This window comes from Narcine bancroftii, chromosome 7, assembly GCF_036971445.1.
Source record: "Narcine bancroftii isolate sNarBan1 chromosome 7, sNarBan1.hap1, whole genome shotgun sequence".
Lineage (NCBI taxonomy): Eukaryota > Metazoa > Chordata > Chondrichthyes > Torpediniformes > Narcinidae > Narcine > Narcine bancroftii.
In genome coordinates, this window is record NC_091475.1 from 66,814 (window position 1) to 89,009 (window position 22,196).

General features: G+C 43.9%; 1 protein-coding gene across 3 annotated transcripts in view; it reads left to right on the top strand.

Moving 5' to 3' along the window:
- The window catches only part of man1a2 (mannosidase, alpha, class 1A, member 2), a 105,479-nt gene that overhangs the window by 49,913 nt on the left and 33,370 nt on the right, over positions 1–22,196 (top strand). The window contains exons 4-5 of one of the 3 annotated variants that reach the window (XM_069888381.1): positions 277–357; positions 16,007–16,119. In XM_069888381.1, coding sequence (XP_069744482.1) covers positions 277–357; positions 16,007–16,119 — 194 coding nt within the window. The remainder of the gene's footprint in view (positions 1–276; positions 358–16,006; positions 16,120–22,196) is intronic. The other 2 variants (XM_069888382.1, XM_069888383.1) reach the window with 2 other exon arrangements.

Genomic DNA, 22,196 nt, shown 5'->3' on the forward strand with positions numbered 1-22,196 from the left:
GTCACAAACATCACTGGAATGACACCATAAGAGGTCGATCTGACTGGAAATAAAACCCATATTTTTAGCAATGGTTCAATGATTGAAAAGTATATGATGTGATCAATGAAATGTTAAATAATGTTGGCTGTTTTAAATTGTTGGTATTTACCTCTGAAAGAACCAAAACTGATCATGAGGACAATTGTATATTCTATTAAAGCAAGTAAAGTTATTTATGTATTTAAATAATACACAGACATATGTACATGGCCAACTTCTTTTGTTCTTTTATAGAATGCAGAAGTTTCAGTCTTTGAAGTGAATATCAGATTTATTGGAGGCCTTCTAGCTGCTTATTATCTCTCAGGAGAAGAGGTACCTTTCTCATGACATTTCATATCAGTTATTTATAGTTTTGGTGCATTTACAACAGGAATGGTGGAAAAACCACAAGGGCCAGAATAAAATCAAAATGTTTCTGAAAGATTAAAATTGGCCAGAAATATAACGGGATAAAGCAAGTAGGTCAGAGGTTATCTTTTAGTAATTAATTTGTGGCTTTCCTCTCCAAAATAGTCTTCTATCTAGAATGCATTACAGGAATGTGATGAGTATTCTCTTCTTGGCTGGATGAGTGTAACTACTGTCTGGAGCAGTGGATTTCAAACTGCCCACCTCAACTTGAATTCCACCTTAAGCAATCCCTATGCCTTAAGTGCTCTGATCAGTAAGGGATTGTTTACGATGGTATGTGAGTTGAGGTGGGCAGTTTGAAATCCACTGCTCTGGACAGTAGTTACACTCATCCAGCCAAGAGGAGAATACTCATCACATTCCTGTAATGGATTCTAAAGATCGAAGACTATTTTGGGGAGGAAAGCCACAAATTAATTACTAAAAGTGGTTGAGAACCACTGCTCGAGACCAATTGTTACTGAAATATTTTGCATGGGAAAAATTGTCATTGGTCCATTTCCTTTGGTGTTGTGAAACCGTGCACATAACAAATCAATGAGCTATGATTAAAACAATGGTTTTCAAACCTTTTTCTTTCCACTCAAATATCACCTTAAGCAATCCCTTACTCATCATAAGGCATTTATAGGATAGTATTTACTTAAGGTGAAATGTGAACTTTGCGGAGCACTTTGAAAACCACTCGTCTGGAGAAACAACTGAAGAGTTTCTATTTGATTGGCGCCTCATTCACCACACGAAACATTCACTCCCTCTGTCACAAGTGCCTTGGCTGCAGTGTGTACTCACCACTCAGCCCACTCACCACACTAAACATTCACTCCCTCTGTCACAAGCACCTTGGCTACAGTGTGTACTCACCACTCAGCCCACTCACCACACTAAACATTCACTCCCTCTGTCACAAGCACCTTGGCTGCAGTGTGTACTCACCACTCAGCCCACTCACCACACTAAACATTCACTCCCTCTGTCACAAGCACCTTGGCTGCAGTGTGTACTCACCACTCAGCCCACTCACCACAATAAACATTCACTCCCTCTGTCACAAGCACCTTGGCTGCAGTGTGTACTCACCACTCAGCCCACTCACCACACTAAACATTCACTCCCTCTGTCACAAGCACCTTGGCTACAGTGTGTACTCACCACTCAGCCCACTCACCACACTAAACATTCACTCCCTCTGTCACAACCACCTTGGCTGCAGTGTGTACTCACCACTCAGCCCACTCACCACACTAAACATTCACTCCCTCTGTCACAAGCACCTTGGCTACAGTGTGTACTCACCACTCAGCCCACTCACCACACTAAACATTCACTCCCTCTGTCACAAGCGCCTTGGCTACAGTGTGTACTCACCACTCACCACACTAAACATTCACTCCCTCTGTCACAAGCACCTTGGCTACAGTGTGTACTCACCACTCACCACACTAAACATTCACTCCCTCTGTCACAAGCACCTTGGCTGCAGTGTGTACTCACCACACTAAACATTCACTCCCTCTGTCACAAGCACCTTGGTTACAGTGTGTTCTCACCACTCAGCCCACTCACCACACTAAACATTCATTCCCTCTGTCACAAGCGCCTTGGCTGCAGTGTGTACTCACCACTCAGCCCACTCACCACACTAAACATTCACTCCCTCTGTCACAAGTGCCTTGGCTGCAGTGTGTACTCACCACTCAGCCCACTCACCACACTAAACATTCACTCCCTCTGTCACAAGCACCTTGGCTGCAGTGTGTACTCACCACTCAGCCCACTCACCACACTAAACATTCACTCCCTCTGTCACAAGCACCTTGGCTGCAGTGTGTACTCACCACACTAAACATTCATTCCCTCTGTCACAAGCGCCTTGGCTGCAGTGTGTACTCACCACTCAGCCCACTCACCACACTAAACATTCACTCCCTCTGTCACAAGCGCCTTGGCTGCAGTGTGTACTCACCACTCAGCCCACTCACCACACTAAACATTCACTCCCTCTGTCACAAGCACCTTGGCTGCAGTGTGTACTCACCACTCAGCCCACTCACCACACTAAACATTCACTCCCTCTGTCACAAGCGCCTTGGCTACAGTGTGTACTCACCACTCAGCCCATTCACCACACTAAACATTCACTCCCTCTGTCACAAGCACCTTGGCTGCAGTGTGTACTCACCACTCAGCCCACTCACCACACTAAACATTCACTCCCTCTGTCACAAGCGCCTTGGCTACAGTGTGTACTCACCACTCAGCCCACTCACCACACTAAACATTCACTCCCTCTGTCACAAGCGCCTTGGCTACAGTGTGTACTCACCACTCACCACACTAAACATTCACTCCCTCTGTCACAAGCGCCTTGGCTGCAGTGTGTACTCACCACTGAGCCCACTCACCACACTAAACATTCACTCCCTCTGTCACAAGCACCTTGGCTACAGTGTGTACTCACCACTCAGCCCACTCACCATACTAAACATTCACTCCCTCTGTCACAAGCACCTTGGCTGCAGTGTGTACTCACCACACTAAACAATCACTCCCTCTGTCACAAGCACCTTGGTTACAGTGTGTTCTCACCACTCAGCCCACTCACCACACTAAACATTCATTCCCTCTGTCACAAGCGCCTTGGCTGCAGTGTGTACTCACCACTCAGCCCACTCACCACACTAAACATTCACTCCCTCTGTCACAAGTGCCTTGGCTGCAGTGTGTACTCACCACTCAGCCCACTCACCACACTAAACATTCACTCCCTCTGTCACAAGCACCTTGGCTGCAGTGTGTACTCACCACTCACTACACTAAACATTCACTCCCTCTGTCACAAGCACCTTGGCTGCAGTTTGTACTCACCACACTAAACATTCATTCCCTCTGTCACAAGCGCCTTGGCTGCAGTGTGTACTCACCACTCAGCCCACTCACCACACTAAACATTCACTCCCTCTGTCACAAGCGCCTTGGCTGCAGTGTGTACTCACCACTCAGCCCACTCACCACACTAAACATTCACTCCCTCTGTCACAAGCACCTTGGCTGCAGTGTGTACTCACCACTCAGCCCACTCACCACACTAAACATTCACTCCCTCTGTCACAAGCGCCTTGGCTACAGTGTGTACTCACCACTCAGCCCATTCACCACACTAAACATTCACTCCCTCTGTCACAAGCACCTTGGCTGCAGTGTGTACTCACCACTCAGCCCACTCACCACACTAAACATTCACTCCCTCTGTCACAAGCGCCTTGGCTACAGTGTGTACTCACCACTCAGCCCACTCACCACACTAAACATTCACTCCCTCTGTCACAAGCGCCTTGGCTATAGTGTGTACTCACCACTCACCACACTAAACATTCACTCCCTCTGTCACAAGCGCCTTGGCTGCAGTGTGTACTCACCACTCAGCCCACTCACCACACTAAACATTCACTCCCTCTGTCACAAGCACCTTGGCTGCAGTGTGTACTCACCACACTAAACATTCACTCCCTCTGTCACAAGCACCTTGGTTACAGTGTGTTCTCACCACTCAGCCCACTCACCACACTAAACATTCACTCCCTCTGTCACAAGCACCTTGGCTACAGTGTGTACTCACCACTCAGCCCACTCACCACACTATACATTCACTCCCTCTGTCACAAGTGCCTTGGCTGCAGTGTGTACTCACCACTCAGCCCACTCACCACACTAAACATTCACTCCCTCTGTCACAAGCGCCTTGGCTGCAGTGTGTACTCACCACTCAGCCCACTCACCACACTAAACATTCACTCCTTCTGTCACAAGCACCTTGGCTGCAGTGTGTACTCACCACTCAGCCCACTCACCACACTAAACATTCACTCCCTCTGTCACAAGCGCCTTGGCTGCAGTGTGTACTCACCACTCAGCCCACTCACCACACTAAACATTCACTCCCTCTGTCACAAGCACCTTGGCTGCAGTGTGTACTCACCACTCAGCCCACTCACCACACTAAACATTCACTCCCTCTGTCACAAGCACCTTGGCTACAGTGTGTACTCACCACTCAGCCCACTCACCACACTAAACATTCACTCCCTCTGTCACAAGCGCCTTGGCTGCAGTGTGTACTCACCACTCAGCCCACTCACCACACTAAACATTCACTCCCTCTGTCACAAGCACCTTGGCTGCAGTGTGTACTCACCACTGAGCCCACTCACCACACTAAACATTCACTCCCTCTGTCACAAGCACCTTGGCTACAGTGTGTACTCACCACTCAGCCCACTCACCATACTAAACATTCACTCCCTCTGTCACATGCGCCTTGACTGCAGTGTGTACTGCAAAATTCCAGTAACCAGAAACAAGGATTCCTGATGAAGGGCTCAGCCTCAAAAGGTTGATTGCCTTTTACTTCCTGTGGATGTTGTGTAACCTGCTGAGTTTCTCCAGCATTTTTGTGTATTGCACTCCAGTTACTTATCTGGGATTCCATGACCATGCCTATCTAGAAAAATAATCTCCAACACTTGCAAGTTACCTTGCAAATCTCGTGTAACTAATCCTGAGTGGGCCATATACTCTATTGGTATTACTGGTACTGCTTCATTATAATTTGGTCTGAAATTTGATTCTGAAGAGATGATTTTTAAAGTTTAGTCTCAGAAAGCTTTTGTGTTGAAACTCAGACTTTACTCCTGTTTAAAGCAATTATAGAGTAAATGTGAGGTATCAGATTTCTTTAAATTGTTGCTCGTAGTTGTAAAGAATTTTGAAACATCAAAGTTATCAAGACCCCTTTAAAACTCTCAAATTTCTTGTCGAGTTGTTTTCAGAGCATAGTTTCTTCATTCGAGTGTTGTTTTCCCTCTCTTGCATGGATATTTTGGAATCTGTCTTCCATACAATGAATCTGTTCAAAGAGACAGTGAAGTAGCTATTTTCTACTCCAAGGGTGTTGGAACAAGAAACAGAGCAAACTCTTTCTTGAAGATCCTACCACTGCAACCAAGAGGCCAATGAAGATTCACCTTGCCAATGTTACTCTGTTTCTTTTTCTTTTTTTTCTTTGGCTTGGCTTCGCGGATGAAGATTTATGGAGGGTTATGTCCACGTCTGCTGCAGGCTCGTTGGTGACTGACAAGTCCGATGTGGGACAGGCACGGTTGCAGCGGTTGCAAGAGAAAATTGGTTGGTTGGGGTTGGGTGTTGGGTTTTTCCTCCTTTGTCATTTGTCAGTGAGGTGGGCTCTGCGGTCTTCTTCAAAGGAGGTTGCTGCCCGCCGAACTGTGAGGCGCCAAGACGCACAGTTGGAGGCAATATCAGCCCACTGGTGGTGGTCAATGTGGCAGGCACCAAGAGCTTTCTTTAAGCAGTCCTTGTACCTCTTCTTTGGTGCACTTCTGTCTCGGTGGCTAGTAACACAATCTTGGGAAGGCAATGGTCCTCCATTCTGGAGACGTGACACACCCAGTGCAGTTGGGTCTTCAGCAGCATGGATTCGATGCTTTAGGACTCTGCCACCTCGAGTACTTCGATGTTGGTGATGAAGTCATTCCAATGAATGTTGAGGATGGAGTGGAGACAGCGCTGATGGAAGCATTCTAGTTACTAGCAAGTAAACTGGCTCCCAAAATGGCAGATGTGCTGTGGAAAATGCAGGAAATTTGACCTGAATCCAACACAGGTTTTTATCTTGGCTGATGATGTCACTTCCTGTCCATGTGACAGAAGCAGTGATGTATATAAGCCCAACATGAAAGCTTGGAGGTGTCATTCCAGTCAGATCTCCTCCTTACTTCACTCGGATGGCATGGAACACAGGACTCCTTCCATGCTCCTGAATGAAATGCTGGCACTCGTGGAAGGGCTTAGGCCCTGCCTCATGTTTGATCAGGCTTTCTTGGAGCAGGTGCCAGAAGATATCCACACGCCGATGAGGATTTCAGTGATCCATGGAGAGTTGCAGCCTGTGCCAACATTCTATGGCAGGCAAAGCAAGAAAGCATGACAGCCGTAGAACAGGTCACCAGATCCCGCTCACAGCAGCAGGACCGTTCAAATCCAACATTAAACTGGCAGCAGGGTCAGTCAAATTTGTTAGATCACCAGTCATCCAGGAGACGATGGGACGAAGATAGCACCCATTAGTGTTTCTACCATCGCGATGGGGTGCAGAGCTCACCACTGCCAACCTCCCTGGGCGTTTCAGGGAAAAACAGCAGGGCCTTTGGTAATGATTGCGGGAATTGGTCATTGAGACAGCCTTTTATGTCTGGAATAGATGTACCCTGCTGGCGCTTCTTGGTGGATACAGGAGCTGAGATCCGTATGCTTCCTCCTTCAGGGCATGACGCACACAACAGAAAACCCAGGCCATCAAGGAAAGCCACAAGCTGCAGTACTATCCAGACATTTGGCACGTGTAGGATGCCACTTAATTTTGGCGATAGTAAGTTCATATTGGCTGCGGTTGCCCAACCGCTACTGGGAGCTGATTTTCTCTGAGCGTATGGCCTACTGGTTGATCTAGGTAGACGAAGGGTCGATCGTACCAACCCTTTCCAGACATTTGCTCTAAGCGAGGCCAAGCTGCCAGCCCCGCATTTAGATTCCCTTACTCTTTCGTAGAATTAATTTGCCAGGTTGTTGGCAGAATTCCCACAATAATTAAGCTGCAGTTCACCTTGGCAATGCTGAAACATTGGGAGCAGCACCACATATCAACCGAAGGACCTCCACTGTATGCCCAAGCTCACAAGCTCTTTCCAGATAAACAAACTTCATCTGGCCAGAGGAGTTTGAAAGGATGGAGGACGTGGGTATTTTACAACAGTCTGATTGCTCCTGAGCCTCCCCGCTCCATGTGGTTCCCAAGGCTGCAGACGGATGGAGACCCTGCGGTGATTACCTCAGGTTGAAAGATTGCTACCTGGAACCACATTTACAGGATTTCACGTCCAACCTGCAGGGAGTCCGCATCTTTTCCAAGGTGAACATTGTCCGCGGATATCATCGGATCCTGGTCAATCCATATGACATTCCAAAAATAGCTATTATTACATCCTTTGGCCTTTTTGAATTCAGAAAGATGCCTTTTGGGCTCAAGAATGCCTTGCAGACTTTCCATAATTAAATGGACAGAGTGGGACGTGGTCTCGACTATACCTTCATATACTTAGACGACATACTTATCACTAGCTGCAGTCGTCAGAAACATCTGTCCTACCTGGGCAAGCTTTCCATTCATTTGAGTTTGGGCTGACCATTTACCTGGCCAAGTGACAATTCAGGTGAGCAACCATTGACTTTCTAGGCCAAACACTGAGCAAAGCCACAATGACAAAGGTCGAGGTGATCTGGGCATTCACTAAACCCAGCACAGTTGAAGGCCTCCAGGAGTTTGTTGGAATGGTGAAGTTTTATTGCCGATTTCTACCATCAGCAGCTCGCATCATGTGCCCCCTCTTCACCCTGGTGTCAGGCAAGGCACGGGATGTCACTTGGGATGAAGAATCGTCTTTCGAGAATGCCAAAGAAGCACTGGCTAATACTGCATTGCTGGTCCACCCAAGAACTGATGTCCCGACAGCCCTGACAATAGATGTGTCCAGTACGGCGGCAGGAGGGGTGCTTAAACAGTACATCGATGGGCATTGGAAACCATTGGCTTTGGTACCTAAGACCACCAGAACTCAAATACAGTGCTTTTGATCGAGAATCATTGGCACTATACCCATCTATCAGACATTTCAGATACTTTCTAGAAGGCAGGCATTTCACAGCTTTTATGGACCACAAACCACTTGTATTTGCCTTCACTAAAGAATCAGATCCTTGGTGGACTCGTCAGCAGAGACAATTATATATTTCTGAATTCACGACGACAAATGTAGTGGCAGATGTGCTGTCTCGCCCAGCCATACAATCCGTGTAGACCTTAGCCCAAGGGGTGGCCATTGTGCTCGCGAGAGTGCAACAGGCAGACTAAGAAATTCCACTTTGCAGAACAAGAGACTCAAACCTGCAGCTAGAAGAAAATCTGGTAGGCCCAGGGGGAGCACAAACTCTGTGTGACATATCCACAGGTTGTCCTTCCCCAATTGTTCCGGTGGCCTGGAGGCAGCAGGTATTTGACACAGTACACGGGTTGCAACATCCATTGATCAGAACGACTGTCCAGATGGTAGCCAACAGATTTGTGTGGCATGGTCTTCAAAAATGGGTCAGCAATTGGGTGAAGACATGGACTCATTACCAAACATCAAAAGCCCAGCAACACATGAAAGCCCCACTCCAATCTTCTGATCCGATGTATCGGAGATTTGATCACGTACACATGGACATTGTAGGCCCCCTGCCAGTGTCATGTGGTTCCTGTTTTCGTCTCATGATAGTAGATCAGGCCATGTGGTGGCCAGAGGTGGTTCCACTGGCAGACATGACTACTGACACCTGCACCAGGGCCCTCATTTCTGCCTGGATAGCATGTTCCGGCCTGCCAGCACACATCACGTTTGACAGGGGTACCCAATTCACTAAGCCTATGGTCAACAATTGACCACCATGCTTGGAACCAAATTGCACCACACAACTGCATAGAATATTTTAAAGTTACAAGAATTGACATTTGAAGAAATGTCATCTTGAAGTTTTTGATGTTTTCTTATTTTTTACTGTGCATTAATATTGGATGAATTATGATGCTTAATGCAGTCAACACGATGAAAAATATTGGGCAAATCTTAGTGTTGATGCCAAGAAAAGTCAACTGGAAATTGAATAAGGATCGCTTTCAGTGCTTGCAACAGTCCTGTTTGGCAGTGGCAAGGTCTGCCTTGCTATTTGTGTGACTAGATTTTAATGGGACTAGTAAATCTGCCCTTGTGCTGAATTAGATCTGGTACAAGTTCAACAGTTCCTATTCAAATGAATGGTGGACAGCAATGACCAGGTGCCAAGTAAGTCATTTATTCAAATAAAAATGTAAACAGCTGGAGAAACTGGGTGAGTTAGGCAGCATCCATGTAAGATGGACAGTTGATGTTTCCAGTCAAAACCCTGTTTTCCTCCAACTAAGAAAATGTTAAAGGTCTCAGGGATACGGTGGACTCAGGAGGGACGAAGGATGGCGGGGGCAGATGGGGCGAAGGATGGTGGGGGCAGATGGGGCGAAGGATGGCGGGGGCAGATGGGGCGAAGGATGGCGGGGGCAGATGGGGCGAAGGATAGCGGGGGCAGATGGGGCGAAGGATGGCGGGGCAGATGGGGCGAAGGATGGCGGGGCAGATGGGGCGAAGGATGGCGGGGGCAGATGGGGCGAAGGATGGCGGGGGCAGATGGGGCGAAGGATGGCGGGGGCAGATGGGGCGAAGGATGGCGGGGGCAGATGGGGCGAAGGATGGCGGGGGCTGATGGGGCGAAGGATGGCGGGGGCAGATGGGGCGAAGGATGGCGGGGGCAGATGGGGCGAAGGATGGCGGGGCAGATGGGGCGAAGGATGGCGGGGGCAGATGGGGCGAAGGATGGCGGGGGCAGATGGGGCGAAGGATGGCGGGGGCAGATGGGGCGAAGGATGGCGGGGGCAGATGGGGCGAAGGATGGCGGGGGCAGATGGGGCCAGGTACCAGTCGAGATTGGAGGGGGAGGCAGAAAATTGATAGGGAAGCAGAGAGGGCTCGCAAAATCAGAAAGAACCCCTGCCACTCCACCCACAGCATCTTTCAGCTACTCCCATCAGGAAAGAGATACAGGTGTATCAGGCAGAAGCACCAGGTTGAGAAACAGCTTCATCCCATGGGCAGTAAAACTGCTGAATCGCTGGTGAAATGCTTATACAGATTACAAACCCTCCGTGACTCAGCTATTTATTTAATAATAAGATTTACTTATTTTAATATTTATCTGCAAATACTGTGCGTATGTATCATTTGTCTATATGCGCATGCGTGTTTGCACTGAGGACTGGAAAGTGCTATTTCATTGGGTGGTACTTGTACAATCAGATGATAAATGAACTTAAATAAAGGGATATAAAGAAAGACAGGTGCAGGTGAGGCAGCCATTGGATGAAGGAAATGGATGGGATTGTACTAGGGAGGGATAGTAATCAGGTTGGATCAATGGGGGAAGGAACTGGGTAATGAGGCTGGGGGACGATAGAAAGAATGATATGTACACCCATGTGGATAAGAGAGAAAGGATCTGAAAGGAAGTGGTTCCATGAAATTAAAGAAATCAATGTTTTTTAAACATTTTGTTATAATTAATTTTATTAGAATTCTAAGAGAACTTTATAAATTTATATTTAGAATGAAAAATAGTTAATGAATTAAAATGTTTTATTTTGTGTACTGAGAATATGTGAATGTCACTCACATTTGGTGGCCCCAAGCACCCTGAAGTTTTTAACGCCTGTGAGTATGGACACAGGTCTTACTTAAAGATAGTCTGTGAAAGCAGCAAGCCTCCTCTGTTGAGACAATGCCAGAACAGCATGGAGTTTCACCCAAGTGAAGCGAGCTCAACATCTATGAGAACATTGTGCTGGGTGTCATGCTGGATCAAAAGGCATGGCATGTCGACAAACTGCCTGATGACATTTGAAGCCACAAATCTGTTTTATTGTTTATTGATTAAGAGTTAAAGATATGTATATTGCCTTTCTAAAGAATTTGATAAATATATAATGGAGGAAGTGGAAAATTAAAGACCAAGGCACAATGATGCAAAAGTTGTAAGGCAATTGAGAAGTTCTCTTTGATGTCTCTAGAGGACAGTATTGGTATTGATGTGCTACTGCAATGACAAAACAAGGTCTAATATCAGTTTTCAGATTGCAATGGTGAAGAAAATAGTAATCGATGTGAAGATGAGGGTAGAATGGCAAGTAAAATTTAAAGCAGAGGAATTTGAAGCGATTCTTTTTGGTTGAAACAATGAGGAAATAATCTAGTGTGGCGACCCACTTACCAACAAATGAACTGGCTCCCAAAATGGTGAACGTGGTGTGGAAAACGTGGAAAATTGACCTGTATCCAACACGGGTTTTTTCTGAGCTGATGATCTCACTGATGTCACTTCCTGTCCATGTGACAGAAGCAGTGATGTTTCGAAGACCAGAATGCAAGTCAGTCTTGCACAAGACTCCACAGCATGTACATCGACTTGACAACGTGTACAGTGATTCCACAATGTGTACACCTACGTCAATAGTAACTCAGTATGGAATACTTCTCTACAATAGAACAACTTTAATGAGACTGAATGAACAGACGTATGGTGTTAAAACTTGCTGGAAATTAACATAACAAATTATTGGTTTATAAATGGAAGAATTAGTGTGGGAAGTTGAAATTTAATACATCAAAAACAAGAACAATTCTTCTGTTTTAGAAGAAACTGCATTATTGTTCAAGAGGAGGTGACTAGTCCATTCTTTGGTCAGTCCTTCATTTAAATATTTAAATGCTGTTGTGATCCAGCTTTAACACAGGGAGGTTACTTTTTCTGGTTATGAAGGAACTGTGACTGAAGAGATTAGGATTGGTGGAAGGAATAGGCAAGTATTTGCGTCATTGCAAAAGTGGAGGTGGGGGGAGGTGGAAACAGAACAATGATTGCTTGCCCTCCATGAATTATTGAACTGCAACCTGCCCCTACTCTTCAAACTTTTGAACCCATTTATCTGTCCCTTTCAGTGTGGAGCTAAGTTTAGGAAATTAATTGGGGGCTATTGAAAATCAGAAAATCAGAAACTGATTTAAGGTAACCATCAAAAGGATCTGAAATAATCATTGGAAAAGAGCATAATTGCTGAACAGTGAAGAAATATTTTGCGAGCTTTTCCAAAGATGAAACCCGGGCTTCTTGAATTATATTGTTATAAGATAGTGTCTTTTTTATTAATTAATTTGTAGCAGTTTCAACCAAGAAAATATCTTTAAATGTTTGAATTTCTCATGAAGATGGAGGGTGCAATAGATAGATCTCAAACTAGTCTTATACTTGAGCAGGGGAGACTACAACAGGATGAGGGAGGAATTGGTCAGCATGGACTGGGAGCAGAGGAGTCACATGATGGAGTAGTGGCCGGACGGTGAACTCCAGCCCTCTCCAGAAAAGTCGGGAAAAACAAAGGAAAACACAAAGGCACAGAAATAAAAGTTAAAGAAAAGTGAGTATAAAGGTGGAAAGAAGATGGCGACAAAAAAAGAAAAATCGAAAGCAACGGTAAGAAGAGAGGAAGAGAAGACAACGGAGGAAGAAGGTGAAGGCCTTACCTGTTCGAAGAGGCCCGCGGTGGAGAGAGAAACCCGCTCCCTCAGGTCGGTAGACAGTGGACTACAAAAATGGCTCGCTGAGCCGAGTAAAAGTGCGCAACCGCGCATGCGCGAGGAGTCGCGCATGAAAAAAAAACACACCGACGGGAGGGGGGACCAGCTGGGGAGTCGATCTCCATAGCCGGCAACGACAGCTGCAGAACACCTGCAGCAAGAAGAGATCACAGAAGACAATGAAAACAAGAAAGAAGAGGAGGAAAGGGCAACAAAGAAACAACAGATGGACTGGGAGCATATGTTAGTTGGCAGAACAGTTGAGGAACAGTGGAAAATTTTCAGTGATTTTTTTTCAGTGCTTAACAAAAATATATTCCTGTAAAGATAAGGGCAGTAAGAAAGGGAAGAGCCAGCCTTGGTTAACTAAGGAAATAAAGGAAAGTATAAAATTAAAAGCTCATGTGTACAAAGTCACCAAGAGTAGCTGGAAATTGAAGGTTTGGGTAAACTTGAAAAGGTAGCAAAGGACAACTGAACAAGAAATAAAAGAAGGATTATGGAGGTAAATTGATACAAAGTATAAAAACAGATAGCAAAAAATTTTACAGACCAATAAAATGGAAAACAAGTTGCTGGAGTCAGCCTAGGGGGGTCCCTTGGAAGATGAGAATGAGAAATTGATATTGAATAATGAAGAAATGGCCGAGGCATTGAACAGATATTTTGTGTCACTTTTTATGGTGGAAGACATGTCCAGCATGCCAAAGAGTGGTGATGAGGATGCGAAGGAAGGAGAGGGCCTTGATAAAATAATTGTTACAAAAGAGATAGTGATGAGCAAACTAATGGGACTGAAAGCGAACATCCCCTGGTCCTGATGGGATGCATCCCAGGGTACTGAGGGAAATGGTGGGAGTTATAGTCGATGAATTGGTAGTCATTACCAAAATTCTCTGGATTCTGGGCAGATCCCGGCAGATTGGAAGACAGCAAGTGTCACACCATTTTTTAAAAAGGGATGTGGGCAGAAGACAGTAACTATAGGCCAGTTACTTTAACGTCTGTAGTCGGGAAAATGCTTGAAGCTGCCATTAAGGATAAAATAGTGAGACATTTAGAATGAAGGGGTTCCATCAGGCAGACTCAGCATGGATTCAGAAAAGACAGGTCTTGTTTGACAAACTTGCTGGAGTTCTTTGAGGATATAATGGGTGCGGTAGATAGAGGGGAACAGGTTGATGTTGTATATTTGGATTTCCGGATGGCGTTTGATCAGGTGCTGCACAAGAGACCTATCAATAAGATGCAGAGGATTGGAGTCGGGGGAAGTATATTGGCAGGGATTGAGGATTGGTTAACTGACAGAAAGCAGAGAGAGTCGGTATAAATGGGTGTTTTTCTGATCAGCAGACAGTGGGAAGTGGGGTGCTGCAGGGTTCGGTGCTGGGCCTACAGCTATTCACTATTTACATCGATGAATTGGAAGAGGGGGCAGAGTGTAGTGTAGGCAAGTTTGTGGATGGAACTAAATTGAATGGAAAAGCAAATTGGACAGAGGATGTGGAAAGGCTGCAGAAGGATATAGTTAAGTTAGGTGAGTGGGCAAAGGTCTGGCAGATGGAGTACAACGTTAGTAAGTGTGAGGTCAACCACTTTGGGAGCTAAAATAGAAAAGCAGATTATTATTGGTGAAAGACTGCAGCATGCTGTTGTGCAGAGGGACTTGGGAGAGTTTGTGCATGAATCACAAAAAGTTGGGTTGCAGGTCCAGCAGGTTACTAAGAAGGCAAATGGAATGTTGGCCTTCATCACTAGAGGAATTGAATGCAAGAATAGGGAGGTTTTGCTGTAACTCTACAAGGTACTGGTGAGGCCATCCCTGGAGAACTGTGTGCATTCTGGTATCCTTCCTCAAGTATAGACTGGCCTTGGAGACAGTCCAGAGGAGGTTCACCAGGTTGATCCCGGAGAAGAGGGGGTTGACCTAGAAGGAGAGACGAAATTGTCTGGGATTATACTCACTCGAATTCAGAAAAATGAGAGATCGTGTAGAAACATATAAAATTATGAAAGGGAAAGATAAGATAGAGGCAGGAAAATTGTTTTCACTGGTCAGTGAGACCAGAACTAAGGGACACAGCCTCAAGATTCAGGGGAGTAGATTTAAGACTGAGAGGAGGAAAAACTTTTTCCCAGAGAGTCGTGAATCTGTGGAAAGTGGTTGAGGCCACTTCATTAAACATATTTAAGGTTCAGTTAGACAGATTTTTACATGAAAAAGGGATGAAGGGATATGGGGAAATGGCAGGTCGGTGGAGTTGAGTCAATGATCAGATCAGCCTCGATCGTATTGAATGGCGGAGCAGACTCAACGGGCCAGATGGCCGACTCCTGCTCCTGTTTCTTATGTTTCTAAATGCAGCTGGCATTTTGTTTATTGCCCCAAGAATGGAAATGGCCTGCAAATAATCCCACCTACTGCTTTCAAAGTTAAACCAAGTGTGATAGTACTAGAAAACAACCAGATTGTTATTAAATATCTGGTTTACTAACTTTTAAAGGAGGTAATTTTCTGCCCACAATTGACCTGCTCTTTGTGACTTTGAACTGCACAAATGTCGTTGAACCTTAGTTGCTCTCCATAATGGCACTGTAAGCCATTAAAGAAAAATGGAGTGGATCCCAAAACATCAGCATTCGAACTGACAAAAACTTGGTTCATCGAGTCCAAAGATTACAGCAAAATCCTCTTATTTAACAACTGATGACTTGTGTTTAATGATGAAAGAGTAGTTCTGGGTACTTGTCGAGGAATATGATATTCTCAAAAAGACTTTTCAATCAATATTCCAGGGAATTCCTTGACCAACCAAGGTGGAAGTACATTTGGAAGGGAGTAGATCTGAAAGATCTCAGCATTGAATTTTGACTTGGTGTTTTTTCTTCACCAGCACACCTTTACCACTTTTTTTTCACCCTCCAACTTCCCCCATTACCAATCTGGCCCCCCTACAACCCTGACCTTTTCAAACCTTGTAGCCCAATTTTAATTCAATACTGTTATCTTGGGTGAGACCAATGCAGCCTGCTAAAAAAAAAAATTGGAACTTGTTATTTTTAGTACATGATCAAGATATTTCAGAGCAAAACAATTTTCATCTCACTTAGTCTCACTCCATTGGGATTCCTTTGAAAACTCTTAAGTATTGTAACTGCTTTTGATTTATTTCTAGTCTCCAGCGTGTAGGTATGAAGCAAGCAGGTTTAAAACAAAATAGTTGAATTTGCTTTTCCAGGTCTTCAAGCAGAAAGCTGCACAACTTGCTGAGAAGTTGCTGCCTTCGTTTAACACCCCCACAGGTATCCCTTGGGCAATGGTGAATCTGAAGAGGTGAGCCTGCTATTTTAATATTGTACTGATAGATCAAGGAGTGATTACAATATTCACCTGACTCTTGCTTTGGTATCATTTAAATTCCACTCTGCATTAAAGTAGGAGGCAAGAATAGTTGATTTTGTACCTTTCAGTTCATGGTTTGCAAAAGTCTCAAGTACAATTAAGGATGATGAATAAGTAATTGAGGACCGGTTCTTCAATGCAGCATTATAATTTCCCTTTAAATACCCAATGTGAAAAAGTTTCATAAGCTGTTTTCACGTCCAGTACTTTGTGATTACATTTATGCATGTGCACTGAAATACTGAAAATTTGCTAAATCTGAGTGGTAGTCTATTCCAATCTGCGGCTTGCATATTCATAACACAACCTCGTTTTGATTTGTAAATACAATATGATTACAATTTAAAATGACCTTTTTTACTTGCACATGAAAGTCTATTTTACAAGTTAAATTGATGTCTGGATGTAACTCACTCTCTGACATGTTCACTGTTAAACCATGATTTGGTGGGGTTTTTTGAAAGATTTTGTGGAAAGTGTTTATTTTCAATTCTTTGAAATTTTGCACTAATTTATTTTGATGACAAATAGTATTTCAGATTAAAATTCTGAGAAATATTTGACACATATTTCAGGTGTGCTTGGAATTTGACATGGAAAAAATAATTAAGCAAATGTTTATTTTATGAATTTGAATTCCTGAGTTAACAAATTATTTAATTTGTATCCAATCTTATAAATTCTGAACCAACAAATTAAATTATTCAACAATAATTAAATTTAGTTTCTATAGCATGAAGATTTAATTTTGTTTAAAAATTGGTTATCGTACTTGGTGGTGTTTGAAACATACTGACTTGTCTTTCACCTATGTGGTTAATATCAAGTCTGTAGCTTGTGCACATCCAGACAAATGGATTAACAAGCACAAACTACATCCATAATTGAAAATGTTGATGCATTGACAGCTTCTGAGAGTCTAAAACAGGGGTCTCCAAAGTAGTCTATATAAACCCCTGAAGGGTCGATGGGATAATCCAAGGGGTTGATAAAATGTCAGGGGGGGGGGTGTCAATAAATGGCTGGGGGGGAGGGGAAATCGATTGAACTATTGTGATCAAAAGCAGGGGTGTGTCTATGGAAAATAGCACCTATGGCAGGGGTGACTAATCCCACAAGAGCTGTCCTTGGTGGCCACCATGTTGTATTTGGCTTTGGCCTCCTAATTAGTAGAGCGAAGGAGGCACGTGTCCAATGTTGCTGCCAGCCCTGCCCCATCCAGTGTCACCGCCATCCCCATCCAGCGCAGCAACTCCCTGCACCCCCTGTCTGTCTAGCATCGCCAAACACCCCAAGGATTTCATGCCCAGGGGGAGGGATCAAGGATTCCATGATGGTCTAAAATGTTTGAGGAGTCTTGGCCGAAAATATCAAATCATGAGACTGAATCTTGGTAATTTCCTTGGTTGCTTCATAAGTCCCAGACTTGTCTTGGAAATACTGAGTCATAGATGCTGATGCAAGGATGTTTCTTTGCTCGAGTTAAAACAATATCTAAGAATGATCTTTCTGAAAAACAGCAGCATTACACAGAGGTGAACTCACTTTTATGATTTTGAATGAGTTTCCTAACTTGTGGGTTAGTTTTAAAAAAACAAATATTTTATGACTTGATGCGTTTTGTATGTAATTTTTCAATAATAAATTTTTAACTGCCTTCAAATATTTGGGATTTTAAAACATTCTTTTAAAAAAGCTTCAAGCCACTGTGCTCCCTACCTACCCCCCTCCCTGCCCCCCAATCACTTTCTCCTCACCCCTCCCTCACTTCCTTGACCTCACCTCAACTACTGACAAAGACTGTCATGGGGAGTCCAGGAATGATCCCTCAGCAATATTAAATTTGAGGTCCACTCACCACTGATGCCTTGTTGCATTTTGCTACATGCATGCCTCCTGGGTGTGGAGGATCAATTTGATCAGCCCTCTGCACCTCACCAAGTAACTCAGGGCAGGCAATGAATCTGGCAGTGGCACAGATCCAGTGTGATTTGGCCACCACAGTGTCACTCGACGTGATATCTGGTGATTTATTGATGTACTTAACTAGGATGAATATTGACCACTGAATCAATATGCTGCTTCATCTTGCTTATAGGATTTTTTTTCTGATGTTTTAACAGCATGGCACAGTGTGAGTTCTATTTAATCATACTGTCTCAATTTTGAAAAGAAATACAAATCACATGGGCCATTTAGCATTGATACATAGCACAGGGACAAAAACTATGAATGAAGTATAGAATATTTTAACAAAACATAACAGTATTCATGAAATGACCACAAAGCTGCCTTAAAATGCTAAATGTTGAAATAGTATCCTCTTTTGAGAAGACAGATTCTTGCCGCACATTGTAGCCTCATTTTTGTGTGAACCAAAGACACTGCCTAACTTTTCCTGCATCTTTGTTGTAATTTTTTTAATATAGTAACGTCATAAGATGGGTATAATTTGAGTGTTTCCACTATGAAACTACTGCAAACACTGGACTTCCTAACTTGTTCATGACAATTACTGCAGAAAGTAATTGATCTTTAATGTTTTGAAAACTGATGTAGCTTTCAGTTTATCATATAAATATGCATTTTTTTAAAAATGGCCAGTTTCTGTTTCTCCTAACTATACAAGCTGATTTGAATCAATTGTGTAGCTTTTGATAACCAATCTATGATATGGAGCAGAATTGAGCACGTCTGAGAGAAATCAGATCATAAAATTGCATTTTTTGGAATAATTATTATATTGGAATCCTCATTTTGAGTGTAGTCTTGGGCAGCAGGGTTAGTATAGCAGTTAGCACAAAGTTCTTAGAGTGCCAGTGACTAGGGTTTGAATCCTGCACTGTCTGTTGCTCTGGGGTGCTCCAGTTTCCTGCCACCCTTCAAAACGTTCTGGAGTTGTAGGTCAAATGGGTGTGTAGCGACTGGCATCTATTTTTTTTAAAGAAAGCTGCTTGAAAGCTAAGTAGGTTCTTTACTGTGACACGTTAGAACAAATTCATATCAAAGTCCAGATGAGTTTTAAAAGGTTTATTAATCAACAGAGAAAGACTTGTAACATCCAGGATAACGTGCTTGAGCTTGGTAATGCTCCTGGTAATATTGTGATGTGCTTGCTAACGATAACTGTTACAACTAGGGGTTAACAGAAAATATCAGAGTCCCGCTCCCTGACCGCCTATCCCTCAATTAGAGTCAAAGCAGGCTAACAACTCACTCGGCCCATCCAAACCCCCACTCGTGCGCCAACCCCTAGTCCATAGCGTATGCACACCAAGATACCGATCGTGCGCAGCGTCCAGACCTCAGGAGGCTGCCAACACCTGCAGCCAAACCGACAATGGTTTATTCTTGAATGAAGCTGTGACTTGGGCCTCCTTGCATCTTTGCTCACTGTTGGAGTGTCTTTAATATCTCCAAATACTGGATCTGTTGGAATTTGCACTTGCCATTCAAGGAAATCCACCATATCCTTAAAGATGGCTCTTTGACTGTGTTTTTTCCCGGAACTTGCATGCTACAGTTCCCCATCTATCCCTTGGCTGGTAGGGCAACTTCCTTATGATGACTAGCATATTAGCAGGCATGCAAAGCTCATGCATGTAGTTGATATCTTCCATGGCATTACAATATCCTCTTAGAAAGAGAGCATATGCCTGTAGAGCCTTTGTGTCATCCAGTTTTATTGACGATCATGAAAGAGCCTTCTCCATATAAGCTGTCGCAATTTTATGCTTGTTGCCAAAAAGCTCCTGAAGTAGACTTGGCTTTCCTGAATCTTCTGTCCGAGGCCATTTGAAGGCAACTCTTTACAAGTTCCCTTTGCTGTCCACTTGTGTATTGTTCCAGATACTATCTCTGGGGTTTTTTCTTCCTTTCAATACTGTGTTTGGATTTAATGACTGGTTTATACTGAAGTGGGTCACCATCAAAAACCTGAATCTCCTTCTTGGACATGGAAGAGAGATGCGAGCTGGATTAATAATGCAGTGATTTCATTTTGCCTTTCAATGGCTGAGAATTAGTTCTGTTTATCGTTGCTTGTAGCAGGTAATGTAGCTGGAGTTGTCGATGTCTCTCCCCCTGCACATTCCTGGGCAATGTTAAAACCAGCCCATTTGGACATTGCACAGCCGATTGACAACCCTTACCCCCCCCCCCCCCCCCCCACAAAAGAAGCTGGCCTTCCAAGAATAACAACATTCTGATCATTGGTTCTGGTGGGGGGTGGGGGGGGGGAGGTCGTGTGGTGGTCCTTTGCAGCTCCCCCATGGCGCCTCACAAAATGAAGGACGAATGCAACAATCTAGCAGGTTACACGAGGCCTGCAGCGCTGCCCTCCAATTGGCCACAACCAAAAGAACTTAACTGGCCTGTCAGGGAAAGCGGATCACAAACACACCAATCGGTGCTGAGAGGGTTTTGACCATGCCTCCTCAGCTTGAGAATAAAAGCAGGGCTGTGAGCCCAATAAAGTTCAGTGTTAACTGCACTCAACTGGGTGCACATCCTTTCTGGGAACAACATGTTCTTTCTGAGCTAACCTGCATTCAGCTATAACTTCTCCTGTGCTTAAGCCTCCGCAGAGCCATAGCTTGGAGCAGCTCGCGACAGGAGTCCCATTCACCCACCATCTATCTCACCATTACAGTCAATGCAGGCTAATGACTCACCAAGCCTGCCCAAATCCCCGCACGTGCACCAACCCTGTCAAGAGCCTCTGGACCCCAAAATACCCCACTGCCATTCTTTCTAAACTGAAAAGATGTTAAAGAATGATATTTATGAGGGAATTGGGTCTAATTGGTTAAAGGTTACACATTTTGACCCAATATCATAATCGATGTTTACGACCAATTAATACGGATTTTTTTGGTTTTGCATTTTTTCAATGGTTTTTCAAAAAAATATACAATATATTCAACTTTTTCTCACAAACACAACAGACGAAAGCAAAAGAGACCTTCCCTCCCTTCCCTTCCATATAAGCAGATCCGTTCACTGTCAGAGCTTACATATTTTAAGTATAAAGCTTACATTTGGGAAACTACATTTTTGTATATATAGTAGTTACTTTTATACCTCTTTTGTTCCTTTATATAAACTGGTCCAGGTTTGGCTACCAGACCTTTACAAAAGTGTCATATTTATTCTTTAAGTTGTGTATGAATTTTTTCCATAGATATACAGCTGTTCATTTCTGCAGTCCATCGTGCTATAAGTAGAGGGGAGTCAAACATCCAAGTGATCGCGATACATATTTTGCCTCCGCCAGTGCTATTTTTATAAATGAGATTTGATATTTGGTCAATTTGTCGCTTATTTCCATGAAATTACCTAATAGATATAGCTCCGGATCACCTGTGAAGACCACTCCTGTGATCCTGGTTAATTTTTCTGTGATTTCTTGCCAATAGGCCTCACTTTCACGCACGACCACATGGCATGTAGAAAAGTTACTTTTTCAGTCCCACATCTGAAACACATCTCTGAAATTTCAGCTTTTGATTTGTGGGGTAAGATATCATTGCGGTTTTAAAAAAAATTATACTGAACCAGTCCATAATCTTGCTTTTATAATTGACATCTTGTTGTCCTTGCACCAGTCTGACCAGCTTCTTTCTGAAATCACACCCCCCCAAAGTCCGACTCCCATCTTTCTCTTGACCTCTGCAAACCTGGCAACCCTGGTTTTGCGCTTTCGCTCTGAAGAGCAGAGTACATTTTTGTTATAAATTTGGGTGCATTCCCCATCCAAACCATTCATTCAGTTTCACTAATTGCAGGTGGGATCAATGTTGGTCCCCATCTTTCTCTTAATGATTTAAGCTGGAGAAATCGAAGAAGGCCCCATTGGCCACTCAGTATTTGTTTTAATTGTTCAAAGGACATGATTTCCTTCTGTGTAATAGTCCTTATTATATTTTAATACTTGTCATTTCACAAATTTAATATTTTATTGCCATGTTCATAGGCAATAACACATTTTTACACAATGGTGCTTTTAT